Raw genomic sequence first — 27,701 nt, 5'->3', positions numbered from 1 at the left:
GTAATGATGATAAATTAACACATGGATGAATTGAATTGTGGCACTTTCAATATAGCTCTGCTAACTCCATACTTACTCCCTAAAGACAAGCTGTAGCTTATGGGTTTTAATTAGTAAATGTATTACTATTGTTTCTGGCAGCTTACTCAAAAAAGCATAGGAGACTGGAAAGCCTAAATTTAAGTGATATAGCTCTACCTAGTAAAGAAAAGTGCAAGACATCGTTTTGTAGCGTGTGTGAGGTATTTCTCCCATTCTGCTGGCTTCAATTGCAAATAGGTGTGCTTGGTAGTGAAATAACTTACCATGTAGAGTATATTTTGCTAATATAAGAAATGAAGAACATTGTACATTAGAAAATATCCCAGTGCACTGCCAGTCGAATGTTTACCTGACACCGAGGAGTGAAACTGGACCAATGGATGAGATTACTTCGCGCCCTTGACTCCTCCCAAACATGCCCACAAGAACACCCCATGTTAAACTACTACATATTCAGAACATTGTCAGTGGTCCTCTACTGATGCTGAAGAACACCTGGATGAAGGCATTGCAGCTCGCCGTTTCGATTAACAAAAAAACAACTATTTAGCTAACAACTATGAATAACAACATTCTGTCCATAATATGGGCGATAACATTACCTGCGTGCATGGCAATCCACGGATTATACAATTTCGGTCAACCCGAGTTATTCTACAAAAAGAATAACTGCAAACCCATCCCGGCCAATCTTCTCCTGTGCCATGACATCGAATACACCGAGATGCGCCTCCCGAACCTTCTCGGGCACGAGACAATGAACGAGGTTTTGCAGCAAGCCTCTTCGTGGATTCCACTGGTCCAGAAGCAGTGTCACCCCGACACGAGGAAGTTTCTTTGCTCTCTCTTTGCACCGGTCTGTCTGGACGATATGGACGAGCCTATCCAGCCGTGCAGGTCGTTGTGTGAGAGCGTCAAACACGGTTGCGCACCGGTGATGTCCGCGTTCGGGTTCCCGTGGCCAGATATGCTTGACTGCGAGCGCTTCCCGCCCGACAATGACCTGTGTATCCCTCCAGCGGGCATCGATCATTTCATGCCAGTCACCAAAGAAGGTAAGGTATTGGCATAATCCGGCTAGACACTTACAATTTTCACAGAATAAACCTCAAAATCGATTATTTTTTGTAAAACCTGTTTAACTTCCAGTTCTGAAAAGAAAATACACGGCTTTATTATGGAAACATAACAAAAAGTACAAGGTTTATCTGATATTTACATAGTACTATATAAAGCAATATTTTACACACACACACACACACACACACACACACACACACACACACACACTACAGCTGCATTCTGTTGGCATTCACCCCCAAAAATATACTGATAAAGTAAAGGCAAAATATATAAAATATGTCTTAGCCTACAATAACATGACACTACTTTAAACGTGAAACGGCCAATGATACATTTGATGTAGGAGCCTAATGAGATCTAATGCAGTAATGTAACGGAGTCATTTAATAAAACGTAATAGCCATGTTCCTGGAGCTCCATTCCCCCCTGGATTTTCATAAGCCTGAGCATCAGGGTAATAGTGGGGAGTCTTGTGGAATCTCCTTTGGGCAGGACCTGTTTTTACTGGGTTGTTCCCTTAATAAGGGGATGTGTAAACTCCACAGGTTACTCCTGAGATCACCCTCAACAGTGGAATGTGAGAAAGAATGCATTGAATAGCTTTACTATTTAAACTGTAATATGCTGAGTTATGTTACAGTCGATAGAACACCTGTTGAATTTACAGTGGGAGTATAATACATCTGCTCTCGTTTCTCCTGTAGTGCCCAGAGTTTGTGACGCCTGCAAGGAAAAGGAGGAAAACGACAATGAAATAGTTGACAACCTGTGCAAAAATGACTTCGGTAAGTCCTATTCCTGAATTCTAACTAAATACAGTCGGCTTATTAGCACTCGCGTTCAAGTCCAACAAATCCAAACCTTAACCTCCACCTCTTCCTTTCACCCCTGGCTGCTTTGCGTAGCCCTGAAGATCAAGGTAAAGGAGATCTCCTACATGAACGGCGACACCAAGATCGTGCCCGAGACCAAGAGCAAGACCATCTACAAGCTGAGCGGCGTGACTGAGCGCGACCTGCGCAAGACGGTGCTCTGGCTCAAGGATGGCCTGCAGTGCGTGTGCGACGAGATGAACGACATCAACGCCTCCTACCTGGTCATGGGCCAGAAGATGGATGGCCACCTGGTGATCACCTCGCTCAAGCGCTGGCAGCGGGGCCAGCGTGAGTTCAAGAGGATCTCGCGCAGCATCCGCAAGCTGCAGTGCTAAGGGAAGCAAGACTCAGACCCAGATGAGTCTTATCTAAACCCTAAGAGCCGGATCTGGTCTGATCCGGATGCAACTAGTTCTCAGTCAGTATTGTTAAACGTCCTGTTCTTAGTACCATGTTTAGGCTACTTTTCAACAATTTCATGGTTTATTAGGATCTCATTTGAGCCATCAATAGTCCTTAAGACAAAGCAAATCACATACACATTACAGTAAAATCAAAGACAAACAGGCCTTACTACACATGTCATGTTGTCTGCATTTTTCAGTGTTTCTGAAAAGATTGAAAATCATTTAGTTACCAGTCATTTTTTCATGATTAAATGCCGTCTGTTAGGCTACACTTATCCAGACTTAATGATGAGGCTGGATACATTTTAGTGCATAGGCTTATCATCAAGTGAGAGGAGAGTGTGTGGTTTCTGTGTGCATGGTGTGATATTGTTCAGATGTCTTCTTTAAGATGATGATAGTGAGACAAAGGTATGTAATGAAATGCAATGTAATGTGCTTTTTCTTTTTTTTACATATTATTTTTCTCAAGCAACGAGAGATAGCTGGCTATATTCTCTGCCTTTTTAGATACTTCTTCCAATGTACCCCTGGCATTGGAAGTTCAACGGGCCAGAGCAAGGCCCATATCATTGCAGTGACGACGATCAATTATTTGACCCTCTGCAGTCAATGGACGGTCAACTTTTTGTACATGAGCCTCAATGCTGCACTGTTCCTATTTCCACCACAATTATTGATTATGAAATATGCTTCCGTTTCAAGCTTTTCTGTGTTTCAATTTTTTAAGACATTTATTCTCACTATGACAGCGTGTGTTAGGTATGTTAACTAAGTATATCAGGATTGTATATTAGTGGTCGATTGTGTTTTCATTTCTTGGGGTGAATGCAAAAAAAAAAAAAAATGCAGCTGTAGTGTGTGTGTAAAATACTGCTTTATATAGTACTCTGTAAATATCAGATAAACCTTGTATTCTTGTACATAGTTTTGGGAGACCGCAGAAGTCGAGACGCGTGTGAATTCAGATGGTGATACGTTTTTGAAAATTCCAACACTAAACATATATATTTGTATAATATTAATCTGAGAAGTGTGATTCTTATAAATGACCGGTTACTGCATCTTTTGGTCCCTCTTTAATTAAAGGAAACAATTCAAGGAACCTTTTAAAATACAAACCAATGGCATGTTTATTAACAGATATGAAGTGAAGACCGGAGACCCAGACGCAACCTCTTCAGAACCATTCCAGACCAAGACCCAACATCTTGACAACCAGAGCTAGATTCAGCTTATTGACACTATGACAAGATCCGTTCAAATGTGGAAAGACAAGACCCAGACCAATCCTCTTAAAGTATCCATCTTCCTAAACATTAGCATGCCAATACGGCCTCCCCATTTAAAGCAAGGTGCCAGGGCAAGAGATGGTACTCAGTTTCATTTATTTGGTGCTACTGTAACATGCGTCCTTTGTCCTGATTTTGTCCACATCCTGATTGTGCCCACATTTGTAGACAGGTGTAGATGATCAAAAAAACACATGGTGATCTGATCTTCTTGACCCCTTGCAGAGGTAGCAGAGCACGCATTGTGTCTGGATATCTCACAAGTGTAGACAGATCTGGACTGTAAAAACATTTACATCATTTTCCGGGTGGCACCATTGTCTTAAAATGAATACATTCATATTATTTTGAAACCATATCTGTCCAATAATTTGCATAGAGAGAGGGATCAAAAAATCTGGCCACAATGCGGAGAAAGTGGACTGATAAAATACACATTTTAATTCCCAAGTATAGACGACAACCACATGTGAGCACCAGGTATAAATTGGGCTAGTGATGTTCTGTATCTTGACCACATAGACTAGCCAAGACACAGACCAAACCAATACTTTGGGCACTGAGGCCCTGACCAAAATATCTCTTAGGGTAAAACATATACAATAATGAAGAGCTCACTTGAGTAATAGCACCATCTGCTGGATATATTTCAAAAGAATACAGCGTGTACTGCATACCTACATGTATTTTCAAACAAATTATTAACGAACAGGGCCAACGTGACAGTTATGGGGATTTTAGTGTTACCACTATCAATTTACAGATATACATATTTTCAGAATATGTGACCCATGTGGGGATCAAATTCATATTAATAAGAGTTAGGGAAATGAGTATTCAGTTTAGAGAAGGGAATGGTTTAATACAAATACTGACCAATCATGCAGATCCCGAAAGAAGGAAATTATCTCACTACAATAAACGTTAACAGAAAGTTAGCAAAAATAGATCTTATTACCATGGAAGGAAAATACCTGTCTATTTGTGGAAAAATCACCCTGATGAACTTTTTAGTCAAATCTTCCAGTTGACCTATTTGCTTAAGGCCCTGCCTACACCTAACAACTTTTAAAAAATATATATGAGCAAAAAATATTCCATTTAATTTGGAATTTAAATCAGCCAAGATTGAACAGGCCTATTGATATAAAGTGCATTTGGAAAGTATTCAGACACCTAGACTATTTCCACATTTTGTTATGTTACAGCCGTATTTTAAAATGTATTAAATACATTTTTTCCTCATCAATCTACACACAATACCCCATAATTACAAAGCGAAAACAGGTTTGACATTTTTACAAATGTATTATAAATAAACAGAAATACCTTATTTTCTTAAGTATTCAGACCCTTTGTTATGAGACTCCAAATTCAGTTTAGCTGCATACTGTTTCCATTGATCATCTTTGATGTTGCTACAACTTGATTGGAGTCCACCTGTGGTCAATTGAATTCATTGGACATGATTTGGAAAAGCACACACCTGAGACAGGATTGTGTCGAGGCACAGATCTGGGGAAGGGTATCAAAAAATGTCAGCAGCATTGAAGGTCCCCAAGAAAGCAATGGCCTCCATCATTCTTAAATGGAAGAAGTTTGGTACCACCAAGACCCTTCCTAGAGCTGGCCGCCCGGCCAAACTGAGCAATCGGGGGAGAAGGGCATTGGTCAGGGATGTGACCAAGAACCCAATGGTCACTCTGAAAGAGCTCCAGAGTTCCTCTGTGGAGATGAAAGAACCTACCAGAAGGACAACCATCTCTGCAGCAGTCCACTAATCAGTCCTTTATGGTAGAGAGGCCAGACGGAAGCCACTCTTCAGTAAAAGGCACGACAGCCCGCTTAGTGTTTGCCGAAAAGGCACCTAAAGGACTCTCAGACTATGAGAAACACTGGAGAGACGTGAAAATAGCTGTGCAGCGGGGCTCCCATTCCAATCTGACAGAGCTTGAGAGGATTTGCAGACAAAAATGGAAGAAACTCCCCAAATACAGAAGTGCCAAGCTTGTAGCATCATAGCCAAGTAGACTCAATGCTGTAATCATTGCCAAAGGTGCTTCCACAAAATACTGAGTAAAGAGTATGAATACTTATGTAAATGTGATATCAGTTTTTAAAAAATTTATTTACTTCTAAAAACCTGTTTTTACTTGTCATTATCGGGTATTGTGTGTAGATTGAGGGAGTAAAAAATAAATACAAATAAATATATACACTTTTACAATAAGGCTGTAACGTAACAAAATGTGGAAAAAGTCAGGGGTCTGAATATTTTCCGAATGCACTGTAATGAATATGAATTCGGAGGGCACAAATAATTAAATATTAAAGTATTAGACCTCTCAAAGGCTTCAGTATTACAAAAACTATACCTAAATCCAAACTGGTTCTCTAGCAGATTAAGGACCCCCCAGTGTTCAAGAATAGCCTTTTCCCTTCATTCAGATTTGGTTATTTGAAGATGAAATCTCCAAAATATTGCTATTTCTAAAACAAGCCATAGAAAGTTGGTTGCAATTTCATTTTAATCCACCAGAAAAGACAGAGCAAATAGTACAATAAATATCATGGTTAAACTCAAATATACTAAATGGTTTAAAAAAACAGGATTTGTATTATTTTTTTTACAGTATAATATTTGTTGTCACACAAGCAACTAACAAAACTATTGAAATGTCTGCTCTATCCAAAATTACAACAAACTAATTGCAGAATTTCAGTAAAAATGGAAGAGGCAATTGGATGAGGGAGAAGGTAAGGAACTTGTCTGTCAGCCCTGCATTAAAGACCAAAACAGGTTAAAGAAAATTATAAATAATTTCATTTCAGGACCCTGACTCAGTTACAGCTGTGCCATACAGGTAGCAAAATATTGTAGTTGGGTAAAAAATGTTGATGTACCGATGCAATGGTACATGGTTTAGGAACTGATACACAATATGACGCTGGATTCAAAATTTACGAGTTTTTCTATTTAAATTATACCAAATTCTTGCAACCAGTAGAATGTTTATATATATAGTTGAAGTTGGAAGTTTACATACACTTAGGTTGGTGTCATTAAAACTCGTTTTTCAACCACTCCACAAATTTCTTGTTAACAAACTATAGTTTGGCAAGTCTGTTAGGATATCTACTTTGTGCATGACATAAGTTATTTTTCCAATAATTGTTAAAACAGATTATTTCACTTATAATTCACTGTATCATAATTCCAGTGGGTCAGAAGTTCACATACACTAAATTGACTGTGCCTTTAAACAGCTTGGAAAATTCCAGAAAATGATGTCATGGCTTTAGAAGCTTCTGATAGGCTAATTGACATCATCTGAGTCAATTGGAGGTGTACCTGTGGATGTATATCAAGGCCCACCTTACAACTCAGTGCCTCTTTGCTTGACATCATGGGAAAATCAAAAGAAATCAGCCAAGACCTAAGAAAAACAATTGTAGACCTCCACAAGTCTGGTTGATCCTTGGGAGCAATTTCCAAACGCCTGAAGGTACTACGTTAATCTGTACAAACAATAGTACGCAAGTATAAACACCATGGGACCATGCAGCCATCATACCACTCAGGAAGTAGACGCGTTTTGTCTCCTAGAGATTAACGTACTTTGGTGCGAAAAGTGCAAATCAATCCCAGAACAACAGCAAAGGACCTTGTGAAAATGCTGAAGGAAACAAGTACAAAAGTATCTATATCCACAGTAAAACAAGTCCTATATCGACATAACCTGAAATGCTGCTCAGCAAGGAAGAAGCCACTGCTCCAAAACCGCCATAAAAAAGCTGGCTTGCAACTGCACATGGGGACAAAGATTGTACTTTTTGGAGAAATGTCCTCTGGTCTGATGAAAAATAAAACTGTTTGGCCAGAATGCCCAACCATCGTTACGTTTGGAGGAAAACGGGGGATGCTTGCAAGCCGAAGAACACCATCCCTACTCTGAAGCACGGGGGTGGCAGCATCATGTTGTGGGGGTGCTTTGTTGCAGGAGGGATTGGTGCACTTCACAAAATAGATGGCATCATGAGGTAGGAAAATGATGTGGATATATTGAAGCAACATCTCAAGACATCAGTCAAGAAGTTAATGCTTGGTCGCAAATGGGTCTTCTAAATGGACAATGACTTCCATACTTCCAAAGTTGTGTCAAAATAGCTTAAGGACAACCAAGTCAAGGTATTGGAGTGGCCATCACAAAGCCCTGACCTCAATTCTATAGAAAATGTGTGAGCAGATTTGAAAAAGTGTGTGCGAGCATGGAGGCCTACAAACCTGACTCAGTTACACCAGCTGTCAGGAGGGATGGGACAAAATTCACCCATCTTATTGTGGGAAGCTTGTGGAAGGCTACCCAAAACTTTTGACCCAAGTTAAACAATTTAAAGGCAATGCTGCCAAATACTAATTGAGTGTATGTAAACAGACCCACTGGGAATGTGATGAAAGAAATAAAAGCTGAAAGAAATAATTCTCTCAACTACTTTTCTAACATTTCACATTCTTAAAATAAAGTGGTGATCCTAACTGACCTAAGACAGGGAATCTTTACTTGGATTAAATGTCAGGAATTGTGAAAAAATTAGTTGAAATGCATTTGGCTAAGGTGTATGTAAACTTCCGACAGTATATATATGGGGGATACAAACATCCCAGTTCTGCAGATTTTGCTGCAAAGAGACAATCATTAGATCACTTCTTTGGTACTGCCCAGATGAAGCATGTTCAGGAATGGTTGAAGAACTGCAACATTTTCCTGGAGCTAACTCTGCAAATACCACTGCTGGGTGATTTAACAAGTCATATTCAATCGATCAATATAATAAAATAAGTCTCAGCCAAAAATGTTTGCTTTATTTACAATCTGTAGAAACTGTGAGACTAGAAAAGTTCAGACCTTTTATGAAACAGCACAGTTTAAAAATATATGGCAAATAGAAATCAAAACTGGATGGTGTTCAGAGATAGATGGGAGGGGTGAGGGAAGCGCTGAAGGAAGCGCTAAAAAGAACAAAACAAGATGACTAATGTGTCCATAAAATGTATATAGTGTGTATCAGCAGGAAGTCAAAGCCTACGTATTGTTGTCCATTAGTCTTCTCCAATTAGGGGAGGGATGGGGAGGACAGCCGAAAGGGAGGAGGTCAGAGAACTGGCAGTGTGGTGCCAGGACAACAATCTCTCCCTCAGTGTGAGCAATACAAAGGAGCTGATCGTGGACTACTGGAAACGTCAGCAGGGCTGTAGTGGAGCGGGTCGAGAGTTTCAAGTTCCTTGGTGTCCACATCACCAACGATCTATCATGGTCCAAACACATCAAGACTGTGAAGAAGGCACGACAAAACCTTTTCCGCCTCAGGAGACTGAAAATATTTGGCATGGGTCCCCCAGAACCTCAAAAAGTTCTACTGCTGCACCATCGAGAGCATCGTGACTGGTTGCATCAACGCCTGGTATGGCAACTACTCGGCATCTGACCGTAAGGCGCTATAGAGGGTAGTGCGAACTGCCCAGTACATCACTGGGGCCAAGCTTCCTGCCATCCAGGACCTATATAATAGGCGGAATCAGAGGAAAGCCCATAAAATTGTCAGACTCCAGTCACCCAAGTCAAGTCATAGGACTGTTTTCTCTGCTACCACACGGCAAGTGGTACCGGAGCGTCAAGTCGAGGACCAAAAGGCTCGTTAACAGCTTCCACCCCCAAGCCATAAGACTGCGGAACAATTAATCAAATGGCCACCAGACTATTACATTAACCCCCCAACCCCCCCTCCCAATTGTTTTGTGCACTGCTGCTACTCGCTGTTTATCAATGCATAGTCACTTCACCCCTACCTATAAGTACCTATTATCTCTAACCTGTACCCACGCACACTGACTCGGTACCGGCACCCCCTGTATATAGCCTCGTTGTTATGTTATTGTGTTACTTTTTATTATTTTTTACTTTAGTTTATTTGGTAAATATTTTCTTAACTCTTCTTGAACTGTATTGTTAGTTAAGGGCTTGTAAGTAAGCATTTCATGGTAAGGTCTACACTTGTGGTATTCGGCACGTGACAAAGTTTGATTTGGTAGGGTTAGGGGGAAAATAATAAAGAAGGAAAATATTCACTACCGTTCAAAAGATTGGGGTTACTTAGAAATGTCCTTGTTTTTGAAAGAAAAGCATTTTTTTTGTCCATTAAAATAACATCAAATCAGAAATACAGTGTAGACATTGTTAATGTTGTAAAATTACCATTGTAGCTGGAAACGGCAGATTTTTAATGGAATATCTACATAGGCGTACAGAGGCCCATTATCAGCAACCATCACTCCTGTGTTCCAATGGCACATTGTGTGCCAATCCAAGTTGATCATTTTAAAAGGCTAATTGATCATTAGAAACCCCTTTTGCAATTATGTTAGCACAGCTGAAAATTGTTGTCCTGATTAAAGAAGCAATAAAACTGACCTTCTTTAGACTAGTTGAGTATCTGGAGCATCAGAATTTGTTGGTTCGATTACAGCCTCAAAATGGCCAAAAACAAAGCACTTTCTTCTGAAACTCGTCAGTCTATTCTTGTTCTGAGAAATGAATGCTATTCCATGCGAGAAATTGCCAAGAAACTGAAGATGTTGTACAATGCTGTGTACTACTCCCTTCACAGAACAGTAGTAGGAAACTGGCTCTAACCAGAATAGAAAGAGTGGGAGGCCCTGGTGCACAACAGAGCAAGAGGACAAGTACATTCGAGTGTCTAGTTTGAGAAACAGACACCTCACAAGTCCTCAACTGGCAGCTTCATTAAATAGTACCCGCAAAACACCAGTCTCAACGTCAACAGTGAAGAGGCAACTTCAGGATGCTGGACTTCTAGGCAGAGTTGCAAAGAAAAATCCATATCTCAGACTGGCCAATAAACATCAAATGTTAAGATGGGCAAAAGAACAGAGACACTGGACAGAGGAACTGCTCCTCAAGATTGCTCAAGAAAGCTTTCTTCCCATCCCTGTGTCTGTTGCTGACGGATGGGTCTGGAGAAATGTAACCACTCAAATTCAAAGACATGAAAATAAGGATTTAAAATGGTTTATTTATAAAAGTGTAACGCCATTTACTCCAAATCATGACTCAACAGGAAGGGGGATTCATCAGACCAGGCAACGTTTTTCCACTCAATTGCCCAGTTTTTAGCTGATCAGAGTAGAACCCGGTGTGATCGCCTGCTGCAATAGCCAATCGTGACAAGGACTGACGAGTTGTGCACCCCGGGATGCCATTCTGCACACCACTGTTGTACTGTGCCTTTATTTACCTGTTTGTGGACCGCCTGTTAGCTTGCACGATTCTTTCCATTCTCCTTCGACCGCTCATCAACGAGCAAGGGGAAATACTATGCTCACTATTTGACATTGTTTGCCTGGCTACCCAAACAGACATTAGTTTCTTCTCTGCAATGAGTCTGGATCTGAGTGCCTCCCCAACGATATCTTGGAACGCAAACACATTCTAACCGTTCTGATTGGTCCCAGAAACCAATGGCATCGTGGCACACAAGGTGAATCACAAATGCTGTTTAGCCTACATTTTATTTAGCCGGATAACCATTCCATTGGACAGTAAATTGCTTGCAGGAACAGAGGCTCCAAGGGGATTTGGGACAGTCAGATTATCACGGACCGGTAAGGGGGACTCGGAACACATTTTAAAATACTGACCACACTTATGTTACTTTAAATCAAGTTATTTTAACACAAGGAACCCAGTGGTTTATTTTTGCTCTACATTTCTCAAGTTCTAATAATTTAAAATCATTGTTATAGTTGTAAATATACTGTGGCCAGTTTATTAGGTAGACCACCCCGTTCTGGAAAATGGTTCACTCCTACAGACGGTTAGTCATGTGGCAGTGGCTTGCTATATAAAGCAGGCTGACCGACATGGATGTGAACAGTATCTGAATACCTCGCTGTTAGTGAGCATTTTGTCCTTTGCCAAGATATGCCCCACCTGTCAGGTGGATGGGTTATCAAGAAGCTGATTAGACAGCATGATCATTACACAGGTGCACCTTGTGGTGGGGGACAATAAAAAGGCCTCCACATCGTCTGTGACTAGCCACCGGGACAGCTGATGAAACTGAGGAGTATTTCTGTCTGTAATGAAGCCCTTTAGTGGGGAAAAACTAATTCAGATTTGGGAGCCAGCCCCAGCCAGACGGTGGACTTGGCTCCCAAGTGGGTGGGCCAATGCACTCCCAACCCCACCCATGGCTGCGCCCCTGCCCAGTTATGTGAAATCCATAGATTAGGGCCCAATGAATTTATTTAAATTGACTGATTTCATTATATGAACTGCAACGGAGTAAAATAGTTGAAATTGTTGCATGTTGTATTTATATTTTTGTCCTGTATAGTTCAATTTGTGTTCAAAGATCAACGAATTATCCTCATGGGGCGGCAGGGTAGCCTAGTGGTTAGAGCATTGGACTAGTAACCGAAAGGTTGCAAGTTCAAATCCCCGAGCTGACAAGGTACAAAATCTGTCGTTCTGCCCCTGAACAGGCAGTTAACCCACTGTTCCTAGGCCGTCATTGAAAATAAGAATTTGTTCTTAACTGACTTGCCTAGTAAAATAAAGGTAAAAAAATCCTAGAATCTTAAAAATGACACTTTTATAAACTTACTTTTAATTGATTGACATCAATTGTGCACAGTGATTTGAATCGATTGATTTCTTGTTTTGATCTATGTTTCACTGTATATTATTAGGCCATCACCTGTTGTACATTTGAATTCTGTGTCATTTTCTGGTTATAATTGCTTTTGTAAAGCGATTTCAACTGCTGTATGAAAGTGATTTTGATGGATGGCAAAGATAACAAGCTTATACGGTCCATCTGCTACTGCTAAATAGTTGTAGCGTGGGGGACAAAGAAAACAAGACATCAAGTACAAAACTTTTTAAATGTTTTAATTTTCTATGATCAAAACATCTAGAAAAATATACAACAAATGCTTAACCTTTCACAACATTGAACGTTTGAAAGAAAAAAATAACATAAAAGTAAAGGAATATTCACATTTTTTCCCCCATTATCGATAAAAGCACATTCATTTCTTGTTCCTTTCTTTTATAGCATCGTTTTTGTTTGTTGTCGTCGGTTATGCCAGGTTTTTATTAAATGTCACCACAGTAGCCCGAGTCATTGGACAGCTGCGAGTTTGAGCTGCGGTTGGATGAGGAGTTCCAAATGTCCAGGTTCATGTGGGGGCCGAAAGGGTTGAAGCTGGAGTACTGCTTGGGGCGGCACATGCCCCCGGGCTCCCGGTTGAAGGGGGCGTGAGGCGGGGTGATGGGGCAGACAGGGGACATGGGGGCTGAGCGCTCGGGTTGGAAGTGGCTTTGGTACGGGTCACTCTGGGGGGTCCAGATGGAACCGAACAGACTGGACATGGGGGACAGGCTCCTGGTGCCGGGGAAATATGGCTAAGGGGGAACAGAGTGAGAGAAAAAAACATGGTTTAGAAAAGATATGCCACCATTTATTTAACAAAAATTATAATATTAAATGTTGCTGGACACTTCAGTGAGGGCAAAAATCTAAAAGTAAAGTTATTTAAAGGAATATTTCACTTTCTCTGTTCAAAGGAGTAACACATTTGTGCATGAGGCAGAAATAATGCGGTGCGACTCGGGTTTCGTCCATTATCTGGAAGACCGTGTCAGTGGAGGAAAGGGAGAGCGGAATGAGGTTGAGAGGTGGACCCTCAGTCTGCTGCTCTCTCCCTCCGCTGAACAAGCCCATCAGATGCAGGTACCATCAGCCCAGTATTTTTTAATTTTTTTTAAATGTATGCTCACACTCAGCTGTGCTTCACACGTTCTGCCCCTGAACAAGTCAGTTAACCCACTTTTCCTAGCCCGTCATTGTAAATAAGAATTCTTTCTTAACTGACTTGCCTAGTTAAATAAAGGTTAATTTTATTTTATTTTAAATACAACAACGGATCTATTACCGGTGTGATCATACAGCCTATCTCATATTTCGAATTTGAAAAAACGGCCCGAACAACAGCGCATTGGCTGGGCAATTCAAGCAAAGCCAATATTCAGTCATAACTTATTGGGCCTATAGTTTACTGCACAAACCTCATTGCCACGGTACTGTTTTAAATTGGTTAATATGCTTAAGTTGTTAATGTCGAAGAAAAAAAATCTGAGCGGTAGATCTCAGCTTGCATTTTGACTCAAATTGATCTTGACTCAGAAAAGGTTGGTGACCACTGTTCCAGAGTTCACTTAACACTATCAACATTTCCCTATACTGTTACAATTGTGATCGAATCAACACAATATTAGCCACTTTCTATGCAACATACCGAAACTATGCAAGAGATTTTGTTGTAGACAGAACGCATAGGAGTAGGATTCAATTGCATTGATACGCAAAACTCTACCTGTACTCTACACAGACCGGTGCGGCATAAACAATCAGGGCTACAGTAGGCCTATATGTAAATAGACCATTGCCATATATGGATCTGTGCAATTTACTATGAACTGGACTGTGTTCACAGCATGAGCGGCCATAAGTAGATGCGCTTGTTTTGAGATCAAAGCGAGAGCTGCATGCAAACATTTTGTTCATATCATTTGCTAGTAAGTGAGTTATTAACCCAGTTATAGATAATTTGTAGTCAGCAATAGGGGAGTGATTGCTTCCTACAAGAGCACAAAACTTATACATTTTTGAAAAGCGAGTTAGGTAAAGAGCTTTTTTTTTTTGTCTTAAAGGGGCAGTGTTGTATTTGAGACAGGCTTGAATAAGCTAAGTGGCCAATAGGCTTATAATAGCATAATTTGTCTGATTCTCTATAATGATGCATTTTATTAGTGAAATGGTTTCTGGTTTCTTACATTTAATGGTTTCTTACATCAAACCACATTTTTAGTCACCTCCTTGTCTGAAGGACATGTGGATAAACAGGTTAATGTGAAGCCCAGCATGTTTTCTTTTGGAATGTAGACCTACATTGAATGCAACACATTGGCTGCTACTGTAGGCTGAATAATATAACTGTTATTTCCATGTTAAAATGTTATGGGATGCATTTTCTCCATTGTTTTTGTTAGGCCTACATTACGATCAAATAGCCACAGTAGCCTACTTGGCCACTGTTAAAACTAACTTAAAGCAGGTACAGCCTCAGTCTTCACAGTAAACATGCACTGGAAGTTGCACTGAATTTTCACAACATTCAAGTTTGCACTCATCAAACCAGAAATTTGCTCAGTGCCCAACAAAAATTTGAGGGAACATTGCACACAAGACATAATGGAGGTGGTCAGGATCTTGATAAATACAAGTATAAAAGCTTCATTTTACAGGCCTGTCACCACTAGTATGTTGGTGTTCACTTTCTGGTTCTTGTTAGAAAATAATTCAATACAATACATTCCACTTATGTGACTTTTACCAAGAATTAGGAAAAGAAAGCTATCATCAATGTCATCAAGCAGTCAGTGACATTGTTTTGGTCTAAATAACAATGCTCTAAAATAAAGCCAAACCGAAAGACTATGATCCACATTGTGTTGACCCATGCGTCCAGAACCATGGTAGTTTGTGAAAGGTGGAAGTTGTCCACACACAAGAGAAGCAGACAAAGCCTCACTCCCTAGATTCCCAATCAAACCGCAGAGGTTGAAGTTCCTATTTTCTAAGCTCCATTTGCTTTTTTATTTTATTTTTTATAAACAGTTAGATTGTGATGTTAAAATGTGACAGCACCAGTAAAAGGGAAAAACAGAGGATACAGAGGTCAAAGGGCGTTTCAGAAAACAGATTCAGATGAGTTACAATAACACTCACATTGATTATCCATTTAAATAATATCAAACAATCTTTTATACTTTATATTAATATCATAACTATATAACATTAAATACTAAGCTTTACTGAGACAGATTTAGTAAGCGTTTGCACATGGCTTTTTCCACAGGGTAAAATAAAGGTTTGGGGGGAAAAAAAAGAATGTTAAGTGTAAATGAAGGCCGTTCGTCTTTGGTGCAGAAGCTTAGTAAACCTGGCACAAAGCCAAGTGGTTAGGACTAGGTCATTGACTGAGGCAGACAGTAATGATAGGTTGAATGGAGCCAGCAGCGTGTCCCGGAGGTTTACCTTGCTGCCCACACAGCCGGCTGTATCCCAGGACGAGGGAGCCTCCTGGGAACATTCCTCTCTCCAGCTGGGTTGGTGGCTGTAGGCTACCGTCTGGCTCTCTGGCTGGCATGGGAAACTGTTGTGGAAGTTGGTGTTACCTGCGGACCGATGGTAAGGACACAATGGTAAGTGGTTTTCCCATGATGTTTCACCAGGTTGTCCCATTGAGATCAAAAGTCTTTTTTCAAGGGAGACCCGTATAAGACATTTTACACACAATAACACAGTAGCTTTGACACCTACCTGCTGACACGTAGTTGCCCTGGTCACAGTACACGTACGGGCTGTTACATTGGCTGTTGGCACTGTTCCAAGGGAAGCTGTTTGAGAACACAAATTCGTGAAAAAACCACACAAAAACACAAAATCGTGAATTAGCTAACACAATTTCACAATACATTTCTGTATCTAAATTGACAGGTGACCACATTACAGAGGTAAAACACATTTTAATTTAAGGATCCCCATTAGCTGCTACCAAGGCAACAGCCACTATTCCTGGGGTCCAGCAAATTAAGACAGTTGCATACAACAAAAAATATTGCGTGACATTACATTTCATAACACTTTTCAGAACACATTAAGTGTCTGCCCTCAGGCCACTACTCTACAACACAATCCATGTGTACTTGTGTGTAGAGTGCGTGTGTTAGTACGTGTATGCCGTGTGTCTCTTCAGTCACCGCTGTTCCATAAGGTAGGTAGGTAGGTAGGTAGGTGTGTGTGTGTGTGTGTGTGTGTGTGTGTGTGTGTGTGTGTGTGTGTATATATATATATATATATATATATATATATATATATATATATATATATATATATATATATATATATATATATATATATATATATATATATATATATATATATAAAATTCTACTGCTTGCATCAGTTATCTGACGTGGAATAGAGTTCCATGTAGACATGGTTCTATGTAGTCCTGTGCGCCTGCCATAGTCTGTTCTTGACTTGGAGATTGTGAAGAGACGTCTACTAGCTGTGCGCTAGTAGTTTAAACAGAGAGGTCGGTGCATTCAGCATGCCAATACTTCTTACAGAAACAAGTAGTGAGGCAGTAAATATCTCCTCTACTTTGGGCCATGAGAGATTGATGTGCATATTATTCATGTCAGCATTCCGTTTACATGTACAGGCCAGCCGTGCTGCCCTCTTCTGAGCCAATGTTCCTAAGTCCATCTTTGTGGCACCTGACCACACGACTGGACAGTAATCCAGCTGCGACAAAACCAAAGCCTTGTTGATAGTGCTGTTAAGGCAGAGCAGCGCTTTATTATGGACAGTCTTCTCCCCATCTTAGCTACTGTTGTATCAACATGTTTTGACCATGGCAGTTTACAATTTATCTATTGATTTTTATTTTACCTTTATTTAACTAGGCAAGTCAGTTAAGAACAAAATCTTATTTACAATGACGGCCTAGGAACAGTGGGTTAACTGCCTTGTTCATGGGCAGAACGACAGATTAGTTCTAGAAATATTTAGGACTAACTTATTTCTTGCCACCCATTCTGAAACTGTCTACAGCTTTTTGTTAAGTGTTGCAGTCATTTCAATCGCTGTAGTAGCTGATGTGTATAGTGTTGAGTCATCCGCATACATAGAGACACTGGCTTTACTTAAAGCCAGTGGCATGCCATTAGTAAAGATTACCTTTTTCAAAGGGCCTAGACTGCTGCCTTGGGGAATTCCTGATTCTACCTGTTATGTTAGAGACTTCCATTAAATAACACCCTCTGTTCTGTTAGACATGTAACTCTTTATCAACAATATTGCAGGGGGTGTAAAGCCATAACAAATGTGTTTTTCTAGCAGCATACTATGATCAATAATGCCAAAAGCCGTACCGAAGTCTCAAAACAGCTCCCACAATCGTTTCGCTATTAATTTCGCTCAGCCAATCATCAGTCATGTGTGTAAGTGGTGTGCTTGTTGAATGTCCTTCCCTATACGCATGCTGAAAGTCTTGTCAATATGTTTACTGTAAAATAGCATTGTATCTGATCAAACACAATTTCCCCCCAAAAGTGTACGAAGGGTTGGTAACAGGCTGATTGGTCAGCTATTTGAGCCAGTAATGGGGACTTTACTTAGGTAGCGGAATTACTTTTGCTTCCCTCCAGGCCTGAAAGCACACTTTCTTGTAGGCTTACATTGAAGAAACGGCAAACAGGAGTGGTGATATCGTACACTATCATCCTCAGTCATTTTCCATCCAAGTTGTCAGACCCAGGTGGCTTGTCATTGTTGATAGACCACCTTTTCCAGGCTCACTTTTCAGAAATAATAAGTTACAATGCTTGGCTTTCATATTTTGGTCAGATATACTTGGATGTGTAGTGTCAGCGTTTGATTGCTAATCTTGCCGATGAAAACAAATCATTAAAGTAGTTGGCAATATCAGTGGGTTTTGTGATGAATGTGCCATCTGATTCAATGAACGACGGAGCCGAGTGTCTTTTTGCCCTAAATTACAATTAAGGTGCTGTAAAACGTATTACTATCATTCATTTATCTTTGTTTCATAGTACAGTTTCTTCTTCTTTTCATTCAATTTAGCCACAAGATTTCTCAATTTCCGGTACGTTTGCCAATCGGTTGTGCAGCCAGACTGATTTGCCATTCCTTCTGCCACATCACTCACAACCAAACACGTTTTAATGAACATAGGAATCACTACAAAACATATTGTATGACTTCTTATACACTATATTAGGCCCAGCCTTTGGAACTTTGGTTTTCCTAGATATGGCTACTATATTGTGATCACAACATTCTATAGATTTTGATACTGTTTTAATGCAGATTTCTGCAGCATTAGTAAAAATGTGATCAATACATGTTGATGATTTCATTCCTGTGCTGTTTGTAACTACCCTGGAAGGTTGATTGATAACCTGAACGAGGTTGCAGACACTGGTTACAGTTTGAAGCTTTTTCTTGAGTGGGCAGCTTGATGAAAGCCAGTTGATATTAAGGTCACCCAGAAAATACACCTCTCTGTTGATTCCACATACATTATCAAGCATTTCACATATATTGATTGTTAGCACTTGGTGGTCTATAACAGCTTCCCAGAATGGGCTTTAGGTGAGGCAGATGAACCTGTAGCCATTTTACTTCAAATCACCTCTAAGCTTACAGGAATGTGGTTCTGAATACAGACCGTAACATCACCCCCATTGACATTTCAGTATTTTCTGTAGATGTTTTAACCATGTATTGCTACCACTGTATCAAATGTATTATCTAAGTGAGTTTTAGAGATGGTCAGAATATGAATGTCATCTATTACAAGCAAGTTATTGATTTCATGAACCTTGCTTTTTAGGCTACATATGTTAATGTGGGCAATTTTTAAACACTTCTGGCATTCTTGATTGTTTTTATTGGGAAGGATATGAGAAGTAGGTAGACATGACAATGTTCTATTTGTTTGAGCTAATAGTACAGGTTGAGCACTCCCTACTAGGGCACACCGCCTCGGTGCTATAAACTCTGGTTCATAGGTACATGATTACTGTATAAAATAGCTGTATGATCGACATGGCCTGACAGACAATCAAAATGGCTTCCTAAGCTACAACATGACTGTACAAAGACACAATTAGTACATTTCGTCTTGGCTTAGTGACGTACCCGTTGAAGGGTGCGGGTGCTGAGGCTTGAGGTACGTAGGGCGCGGCCTCTGAGGTGTTGTACCTGAACTCATTGGTGAGGGGCACGGAGGGTGCCGACCACGTCTCCTCAGGCAAATAGTGGCCCGCCACATCTGAGAGAGAAGAGGGAAACAATTATGTTAGTGCGTTTCTAACAGAGAAAGCTGTAACGCAGGCTTTATGATAAGGTTGGAGAAAAAGCCTGAGTACTTGGCTGTCCAGAAAGAGCATTGGCCATCCCCGATTTACGACACCAAACATTTACAGAAATCGCAATCATTTGCGAAACGCATTCAAGCAATGACAAACAACACAATACCCTTACATGCTGATTTTACAGCACTTCCCTTTTTGAGGTCAACTTTCTATTTATAATAGACAAGACATTTTACACACAGATTCTGATGTACAGGTATGTCAACATTTATTGACTGAGCACTTCACTCACCCATGGTTCTGTCCATGCGGGCTGCTACAGAAGCGAAGCTGGGGGCAAAGCTGGGGGGCACTGGGGCGGGCTCTGTTGGGCTTTGGCAAGGCTCCTTCCTGTACAGGTTATTCATGCTGCACACCAGGGGACAGATATAACACTTTGAGATTGTGTGTGTGTGTGTAATGAAAAACACCTTTAAAAAATGTACATAAATAATCATTATTATTGGAACTTTGACTTCTCCATTAGGGATTTTGTCATTAAGGACTTTTAGAATGATAGTACACTTCTTGAAACAGTAAGAGTGGTACAGTTGGTTAGAGTATGGCAGTGCTAGCCACACTACAGTTGTGGGTTGAACTGTAAGTAGCTTAAAATAAAATAGTCTGCTAAATGACCATAAGAGCATGCCTTCCAATCTATGTGGTTGCTGTGTGTGTCTGTTTACATGTGTGTATTTATCCGTCTGTGTGTGATTACATCAGTTAATGTGTGTGTGTGTGTGTGTGTGAGTGTGTGTGTGTGCGTGTACCTCTGGGCCTTGTAGGTGGAGTTCATGGTCTGGTAGCAGTCCCTCTCGGCTGGGTAGACGCCGTACTGCATGGAGTCCCCTGTGGACACAGACACACAGCTACAAACCACAACTCTGACCATGCTTTCTAATGAAAAACGTGGTAGTTCATACATCCTTTTCTCTACCATATCAGCGCCAGAGAGGGGGAGAGTGAAAACACTGCAATACTTTTCCAGAATGGTATAAATCAAAATCACATTGACTGAATTATAGCACATAAAACATTGCACTGGCACGGACAAATAACGAATGGAGCACAGGCATTTGGGTGTGCATTCGGGTATTACATTTATTATAAAACCCCCCCCCCCAGGTTTACAGGAAAAATAAACAATATTATGTGCATCACTTGCCTGGGTGTATTTGCATTCATTAATACATTTTTATATAAAGGGGTGGAACAGGGCGACGACCGGCGAAAACATGTTCTGTCTCTAGGCCAACCTGCGCTGTCTAGACAGCCTCATTAGTTATTCATTACGGTCGTCACGTTCTCTTGCATAATTCAACAAGTGTTCCGTGAGAAGGATAACCATGCGTTTTTAAAATCAAATGCTTGGCTCTAGATTACGCCCATCTATACATACTTACATCGTTTGCGAGATCAGACATTTTTATCAGAGGTACTTTTAATTTCAGCGCCTCTAATTTGAAAACATTTGAACTAAATCCTAACTTTTTTTTTTCTTCAAATGCACATACATCGAAACCTACCAAAATAAGACGTCTTTCTTGTGATGCAACTGTCGATACAGAGTGTTAAATCCCAGACGTAGTGTTAGCGCTTTTATAGAGGCAACGGAAAAACAATGTATTCCATTGGGCCCATTTCAGCCATTACCAGAGTGTGTTTGACAGGTCAATATAAACGTTTATGCGGTCCTCATGTCAATGAGAAAACACGAATGGCACTAGCAAGTGTGAGAAAGAGTCACCAGAGTAAGAGATTTAAATGACAAGTGGATTTTGCACCCCTCCAACCAAGGAGGGCCTACAGCAGCACCTAGATATTCTGCACAGATACTGCCAGACTTGGGCCCTGCCAGTAAATCTCAGTAAAAACCAAAATAAGTGTTCCAAAAAAGGTCCAGTCGCCAGGACCACAAACCGTTGCCCTAGAGCACACAAATAACAATATATACCTTGGCCTAAACATCAGCGCCACAGTTAACTTCCACAAAGCTGTGAACGATCTGAGAGACAAGGCAAGAAGGGCATTCTATGCCATCAAAAGGAACATAAAATTCAACATACCAATTAGGATCTGGCTAAAAATACTTGAATCAGTCAGAGCCCATTGCCCTTTATGGTTATGAGGTCTGGGGTCTGCTCACCAACCAAGACTTCACAAAATGGGACAAACACCAAATTGAGACTGCATGCAGAATTCTGCAAAAAATATCCTTTGTGTACAACGTACAGTGCCTTGCGAAAGTATTCGGCCCCCTTGAACTTTGCGACCTTTTGCCACATTTCAGGCTTCAAACATAAAGATATAAAACTGTATTTTTTTGTGAAGAATCAACAAGTGGGACACAATCATGAAGTGGAACGACATTTATTGGATATTTCAAACTTTTTTAACAAATCAAAAACTGAAAAATTGGGCGTGCAAAATTATTCAGAATCAAGTCTCCGTATAAATGCACCTGCACTGTGATAGTCTCAGAGGTCCGTTAAAAGCGCAGAGAGCATCATGAAGAACAAGGAACACACCAGGCAGGTCCGAGATACTGTTGTGAAGAAGTTTAAAGCCGGATTTGGATACAAAAAGATTTCCCAAGCTTTAAACATCCCAAGGAGCACTGTGCAAGCGATAATATTAAAATGGAAGGAGTATCAGACCACTGCAAATCTACCAAGACCTGGCCGTCCCTCTAAACTTTCAGCTCATACAAGGAGAAGACTGATCAGAGATGCAGCCAAGAGGCCCATGATCACTCTGGATGAACTGCAGAGATCTACAGCTGAGGTGGGAGACTCTGTCCATAGGACAACAATCAGTCGTATATTGCACAAATCTGGCCTTTATGGAAGAGTGGCAAGAAGAAAGCCATTTCTTAAAGATATCCATAAAAAGTGTTGTTTAAAGTTTGCCACAAGCCACCTGGGAGACACACCAAACATGTGGAAGAAGGTGCTCTGGTCAGATGAAACCAAAATTGAACTTTTTGGCAACAATGCAAAACGTTATGTTTGGCGTAAAGGCAACACAGCTGAACACACCATCCCCACTGTCAAACATGATGGTGGCAGCATCATGGTTTGGGCCTGCTTTTCTTCAGCAGGGACAGGGAAGATGGTTAAAATTGATGGGAAGATGGATGGAGCCAAATACAGGACCATTCTGGAAGAAAACCTGATGGAGTCTGCAAAAGACTTGAGACTGGGACGGAGATTTGTCTTCCAACAAGACAATGATCCAAAACATAAAGCAAAATCTACAATGGAATGGTTCAAAAATAAACATATCCAGGTGTTAGAATGGCCAAGTCAAAGTCCAGACCTGAATCCAATTGAGAATCTGTGGAAAGAACTGAAAACTGCTGTTCACAAATGCTCTCCATCCAACCTCACTGAGCTCGAGCTGTTTTGCAAGGAGGAATGGGAAAAAATTTCAGTCTCTCGATGTGCAAAACTGATAGAGACATACCCCAAGCGACTTACAGCTGTAATCGCAGCAAAAGTTGTCGCTACAAAGTATTAACTTAAGGGGGCTGAATAATTTTGCACGCCCAATTTTTCAGTTTTTGATTTGTTAAAAAAGTTTGAAATATCCAATAAATGTCGTTCCACTTCATGATTGTGTCCCACTTGTTGTTGATTCTTCACAAAAAAATACAGTTTTATATCTTTATGTTTGAAGCCTGAAATGTGGCAAAAGGTCGCAAAGTTCAAGGGGGCCGAATACTTTCGCAAGGCACTGTAGAACACCAAATAATGCATGCAGAGCAGAATTAGGCCGATACCCACTAATTATCAAAATCCAGAAAAGAGCTGTTACATTCTACAATAACCTAAAAGGAAGCAATTCCCAAACCTTCCATAACAAAGCCATCGCCTACAGAGAGATGAACCTGGAGAAGAGTCCCCTAAGCAAGCTGGTCCTGGGGCTCTGTTCACAAACACACCCCACAGAACAGCACTATTAGACCCAACCAAATCGTGAGAAAACAGAAAGAAAATTACTTGACACATTGGAAAGAATTAACAAAAAAAACGAGCAAACTAGAATGCTATTTGGCCCTAAACAGAGAGTACACAGTGGCAGAATACCTGACCACTGTGACTGACCCAAACTTAAGGAAATCTTTGACTATGTACAGACTCAGTGAGCATAGCCTTGCTATTGAGAAAAGCTTCTCTTGAGAGCCATGAGAGTCATGTCTGCCTATGTGCACACTGCCTACAAAATGAGGTGGAAACTGAGCTGCACTTCCTAACCTCCTGCCAAATGGATGACCATAGAGACATATTTCCCTCAGATTACACAGATCCACAAAGAATTCGAAAACAAATCCAATTTTGATAAACTCCCATATTTACTGGGTGAAATCCCACAGTGTGCAATCACAGCAGCAAGATTTGTGACCTGTTGCCACAAGAAAAGGGCAACCAGTGAAGAACAAACACCATTGTAAATACAACCCATATTTATGCTTATTTATTTTCCCTTGCATACCTTAACCATTTGTACATTGTTACAACACTGTGTATATATATATATATATACACATATATATATATGTCTACCCGGTGGGGCGGCAGCTAGCCTAGTGGTTAGGAGTGCTGGCCCATTGCTATTAACTAACCGGGGCGCTAGACTAGGGTTAAGGTGAAAACCTACAGGACGGTAGCTCTCCTGGAACAGGGCTGGAGAGCCGTGCTCTATGGGCACATTTCCTGATAAGAGCAGTGCAGTGGTCGCTGCAGTAGCGAGAGAGGGGAGTGTGTATACACCGAGTGTACAAAACATTAGGAACACCTTCCTAATATTAAGTCGAGCCTCCCTTTTTGCCCTCAGAACGACCTCAACTCGTCGGGCCATGGACTCGACAAGGTGTCGAAAGCGTTCCACAGGGGCGCTGGGTCATGTTGACTCCAATACTTCCCACAGTTGGATGTTGTTTGAGTGGGTGACCATTCTTGATACACACGTGTGAAAAACCCAGCAGCGTTGCAGTTCTTGACACAAACCAGTGCGCCTAGCACCTTCTACCATACGCCATTCAAAGGCACTTAAATCTTTTGTCTTGCCCAGTCACCTTCTGAATGGCACACACAATCCATGTCTCAATTGTCTCAAAGCTTGAGAATCCATATTTTATGCATCTCCTCCCCTTCATCTACACTGATTGAAGTGTAGACATCAATAAGGGATCATAGCTTTCACCTGGATTCACCTGGTCAGTCTGTCATGGAAAGAGCAGGTGTTCCTAATGTTTTGTACACTCAGTGTCTAGATAAAAGTGTGCCTGTGTGCGTGCGTTGTATATGGCACCGTGTGTGTGTTGTGTGTGTGTGTGTGGGTTTACTGCAGTAGTGGGTCCATACTTTTCCTGGCTGAGGTAGCGCAGTGGTGTGGGCGGTGGTGCGGAGTGCTGGGGTCCTTGTCTCCCTCAATGCTGCTGGCAGAGCTCCAGCTGCCCCAGCTGCCGCGGCTGGCACGCACGCTGCCCGATGAGCTGCCCGAGTCTGAGCCCGACTCGCACGCCACGCGCCGCTCCGCGCACTTCCGCCGTGGCCGCACCAGACACACGCCTAGAACAGGAAGGAGGGCGAGAGATGTTGAGGACTGAGTAAAGCCCGTGGCCTAGCTGTAACACTCCAGTCAAATACACTGCTCAATCCCTTCAATGCCCCATATCCACCCTTCCTACGGTCCTCCCTCTTGCCCATCTTCCCTTTTGTCTCCAGCTGTTGAAATAAAGTGTCGAGAAAGGACTGTCCAATATTCAATATAAAATGTCAATCTATTAACTTTCACTCGGTCAGTTACGTCTTTAGCCATCACATTTAATTGGGAATTCCGGTGTTTCTGAAAATGTGACAAAACTGGATATGTACTGGAGTGTCTACCATGGCAATGTGTTGAAAAAGAAAAGGCACTGCGGCAGATACTTGGTCAGTCAGGTGTAAGTCTGCTTATAGATGTCCAGAGTATCACAGACACAGCAGAGGGCTTTTAACATGATTGGTTTAGGTGAGGGGTAGGGTTGAACTTCGGTCAAGTTAGCCACAAACTGACAGCGATAGCCACACAGGTTATCAAGTGGTTGAGGGGTGTAACCATAGATGTCGCAGCTTTTTGAGTGTGTGTCTGTGTGTTGGTCAGTGTTTCCGTTATCCGCTAGCTGGCTTTTGGCCTATAAAATATGAAACCGCATGTGAAGTGACAAGTGTTTTCCGGCGAATTGCATTATGGAACAAATATCCCCGCGTAGCCCGCTGCCTTGCGTAGCCCGCTGCCCTGCGTAGCCCGCTGCCCTGCGTAGCCCGCTGCCCTGCGTAGCCCGCTGCCCTGCGTAGCCCGCTGCCTTGGGTGCATTGCTGCGCTTATAACGTGTAGAAATAATAGTTGATCAACATTTTAAGCTAAACGTTGTGATCTGTTGCATCACACATTGTTATGTAGCCTACTGGTTGTATGAATTAGGGATCTATCATCTCACAACTGTCCCAGAGTCTGTTTGGAATAGGGTATTTCTTTCTAGGCAAGGTGACCAATAGAATAGGTAAACCTTTCTACGGTGGGGGATAGTAGATTGACAGGCTAGTGATTCTGCGGTTGGTTACTTGTCTTCGCTGAGGAAATGTAATTTCTCAAATGTCGGGTCAATAAAAAAGGTTTCCGGTCAAATGTCCCCCCGCCACATTTTCCTAACGGAAACCCTGGTGTGTATGTATGTACATGTACCCACCGTTCTGTTTGAGGGGGCTGTCGATGCTGGGCTTCGGTGCGTCTGGTTTTCCTGTGGAGCAGCGGTTCCGAGTGCGGGTTCCGTTCATATTCTGTTGTTGTTCTCCCGTTCTCCACTCCGGTTCCCTCTCCTGCACTGACGTCACAACCACACTGTGTTCAGGTAGCCTGTGGGAACAGCGAAGACCAATGTCACTTTTCAATGTCGGTACATTTCACGCAGCGATTCAACAATCAACAGGGTTACAGACCTGAACGTTCTACTATAAACGGCTGCTGGGGGTAGCTAATTAACAGTTGTTTCTTCAAACCCAAATCAAAATATTCAAATTCACCAACTCACAGCCCAGTTAGAAAGTATTAACGAAAAAAAAAAAAGTACTTTTGGTCAATGAACAATGGCCGCGGTGTGAATAAGGTGTATCACATCTGTGTGGGATGAAGAGGTTCATCCCAAGCGTAAGGTAAGCAATGACTTATTGAAGATTGTCCTTTGAGTGATGTCAATTTCGTTCTCTATAGATTATTATTATTTTTACCGATTTTCTCCCCAATTTCGCGGTATCCAATTGTTAGTAGTTACTATCTTGTCTCATCGCTACAACTCTCGTAGGGGCTCGGGAGAGACGAAGGTCGAAACCATGCGTCCTCCGAAACACAACCAAGCCACACTGCTTCTTAACACAGCGTGCATCCAACCCGGAAGCCAGCCGCACCAATGTGTCGGAGGAAAAACCGGGCACCTGGCGACCTGGTTAGCGTGCACTGCGCCCGGCCCGCCACAGGAGTCGCTAGTGCACGATGAGACAAGGACGACGCTAGGCCAATTGTGCGTCGCCCCACGGACCTCCCGGTTGCGGCCGGCTGCGACAGTGTCTGGGCGCAAACCCAGAGTCTCTGGTGGCACAGCTAGCACTGGGATGCAGTGTCCTAGACCACTGCGCAACCCGGGAGGCCCTTTTCTATAGATTTTACAAACGGAATTCTGCACCAAACCATTTGTCAAGACTAAGTGAGCACAGAGTCTATCATCTCTATCGATTTGAAGATGCCACGTACCCAGAAACCCGCTCTGTGTTCTTCTTACGACTCTTCTTTGCCTTGCTGTTCCCGGCTGGGACACCAGCCTCCGTCTTCTCTGCCTTCTTCCTCTGGATTTTACCATCCTCTCTGGTC

At 41.6% G+C, this 27,701-nt stretch overlaps 2 protein-coding genes across 6 annotated transcripts in view; one reads left to right on the top strand and one right to left on the bottom strand.

The window, feature by feature from the left end:
• The first annotated feature begins 543 nt into the window (after nucleotides 1–543).
• LOC139419662 (secreted frizzled-related protein 2-like) lies at nucleotides 544–5,030 on the top strand. Its single transcript, XM_071169646.1, has 3 exons — nucleotides 544–1,097; nucleotides 1,830–1,910; nucleotides 2,031–5,030. Exons 1-3 carry the CDS (start codon nucleotides 602–604, stop codon nucleotides 2,333–2,335), a joined length of 882 nt encoding a protein of 293 aa, XP_071025747.1. The 5' UTR covers nucleotides 544–601; the 3' UTR covers nucleotides 2,336–5,030.
• A 7,625-nt stretch (nucleotides 5,031–12,655) lies between these two features.
• LOC139418789 (transmembrane 131 like) overlaps nucleotides 12,656–27,701 on the bottom strand; it is a 90,227-nt gene continuing 75,181 nt past the window's right edge. For 4 of the 5 annotated variants that reach the window (XM_071168496.1, XM_071168498.1, XM_071168497.1 and 1 more), the window contains exons 26-34: nucleotides 27,585–27,700; nucleotides 26,527–26,693; nucleotides 25,160–25,366; nucleotides 20,564–20,642; nucleotides 20,047–20,162; nucleotides 19,579–19,711; nucleotides 16,168–16,244; nucleotides 15,883–16,022; nucleotides 12,656–13,187 (exon numbers count right to left, since the gene is read on the bottom strand). In XM_071168496.1, coding sequence (XP_071024597.1) covers nucleotides 12,879–13,187; nucleotides 15,883–16,022; nucleotides 16,168–16,244; nucleotides 19,579–19,711; nucleotides 20,047–20,162; nucleotides 20,564–20,642; nucleotides 25,160–25,366; nucleotides 26,527–26,693; nucleotides 27,585–27,700 — 1,344 coding nt within the window. In that variant the 3' untranslated portion in view covers nucleotides 12,656–12,878. The remainder of the gene's footprint in view (nucleotides 13,188–15,882; nucleotides 16,023–16,167; nucleotides 16,245–19,578; nucleotides 19,712–20,046; nucleotides 20,163–20,563; nucleotides 20,643–25,159; nucleotides 25,367–26,526; nucleotides 26,694–27,584; nucleotide 27,701) is intronic. The other variant, XM_071168499.1, reaches the window with a different exon arrangement.

The sequence above is a fragment of the Oncorhynchus clarkii genome, chromosome 10, assembly GCF_045791955.1.
Source record: "Oncorhynchus clarkii lewisi isolate Uvic-CL-2024 chromosome 10, UVic_Ocla_1.0, whole genome shotgun sequence".
In the NCBI taxonomy this organism is placed as follows: Eukaryota; Metazoa; Chordata; class Actinopteri; order Salmoniformes; family Salmonidae; genus Oncorhynchus; species Oncorhynchus clarkii.
The sequence above is the reverse complement of the archived record's forward strand: the minus strand, read 5'-3'. Positions and strand labels throughout refer to the sequence as shown.

Bases quoted from the DNA above. Each gene is read 5' to 3' on its own strand.
- LOC139419662 (XM_071169646.1), top strand. From the start codon at position 602: ATGAATAACAACATTCTGTCCATAATATGGGCGATAACATTACCTGCG. The intron at 1,098-1,829 runs GTAAGGTATTGG...TTTCTCCTGTAG, and splicing joins CATGCCAGTCACCAAAGAAG to TGCCCAGAGTTTGTGACGCC. The intron at 1,911-2,030 runs GTAAGTCCTATT...TGCTTTGCGTAG, and splicing joins CCTGTGCAAAAATGACTTCG to CCCTGAAGATCAAGGTAAAG.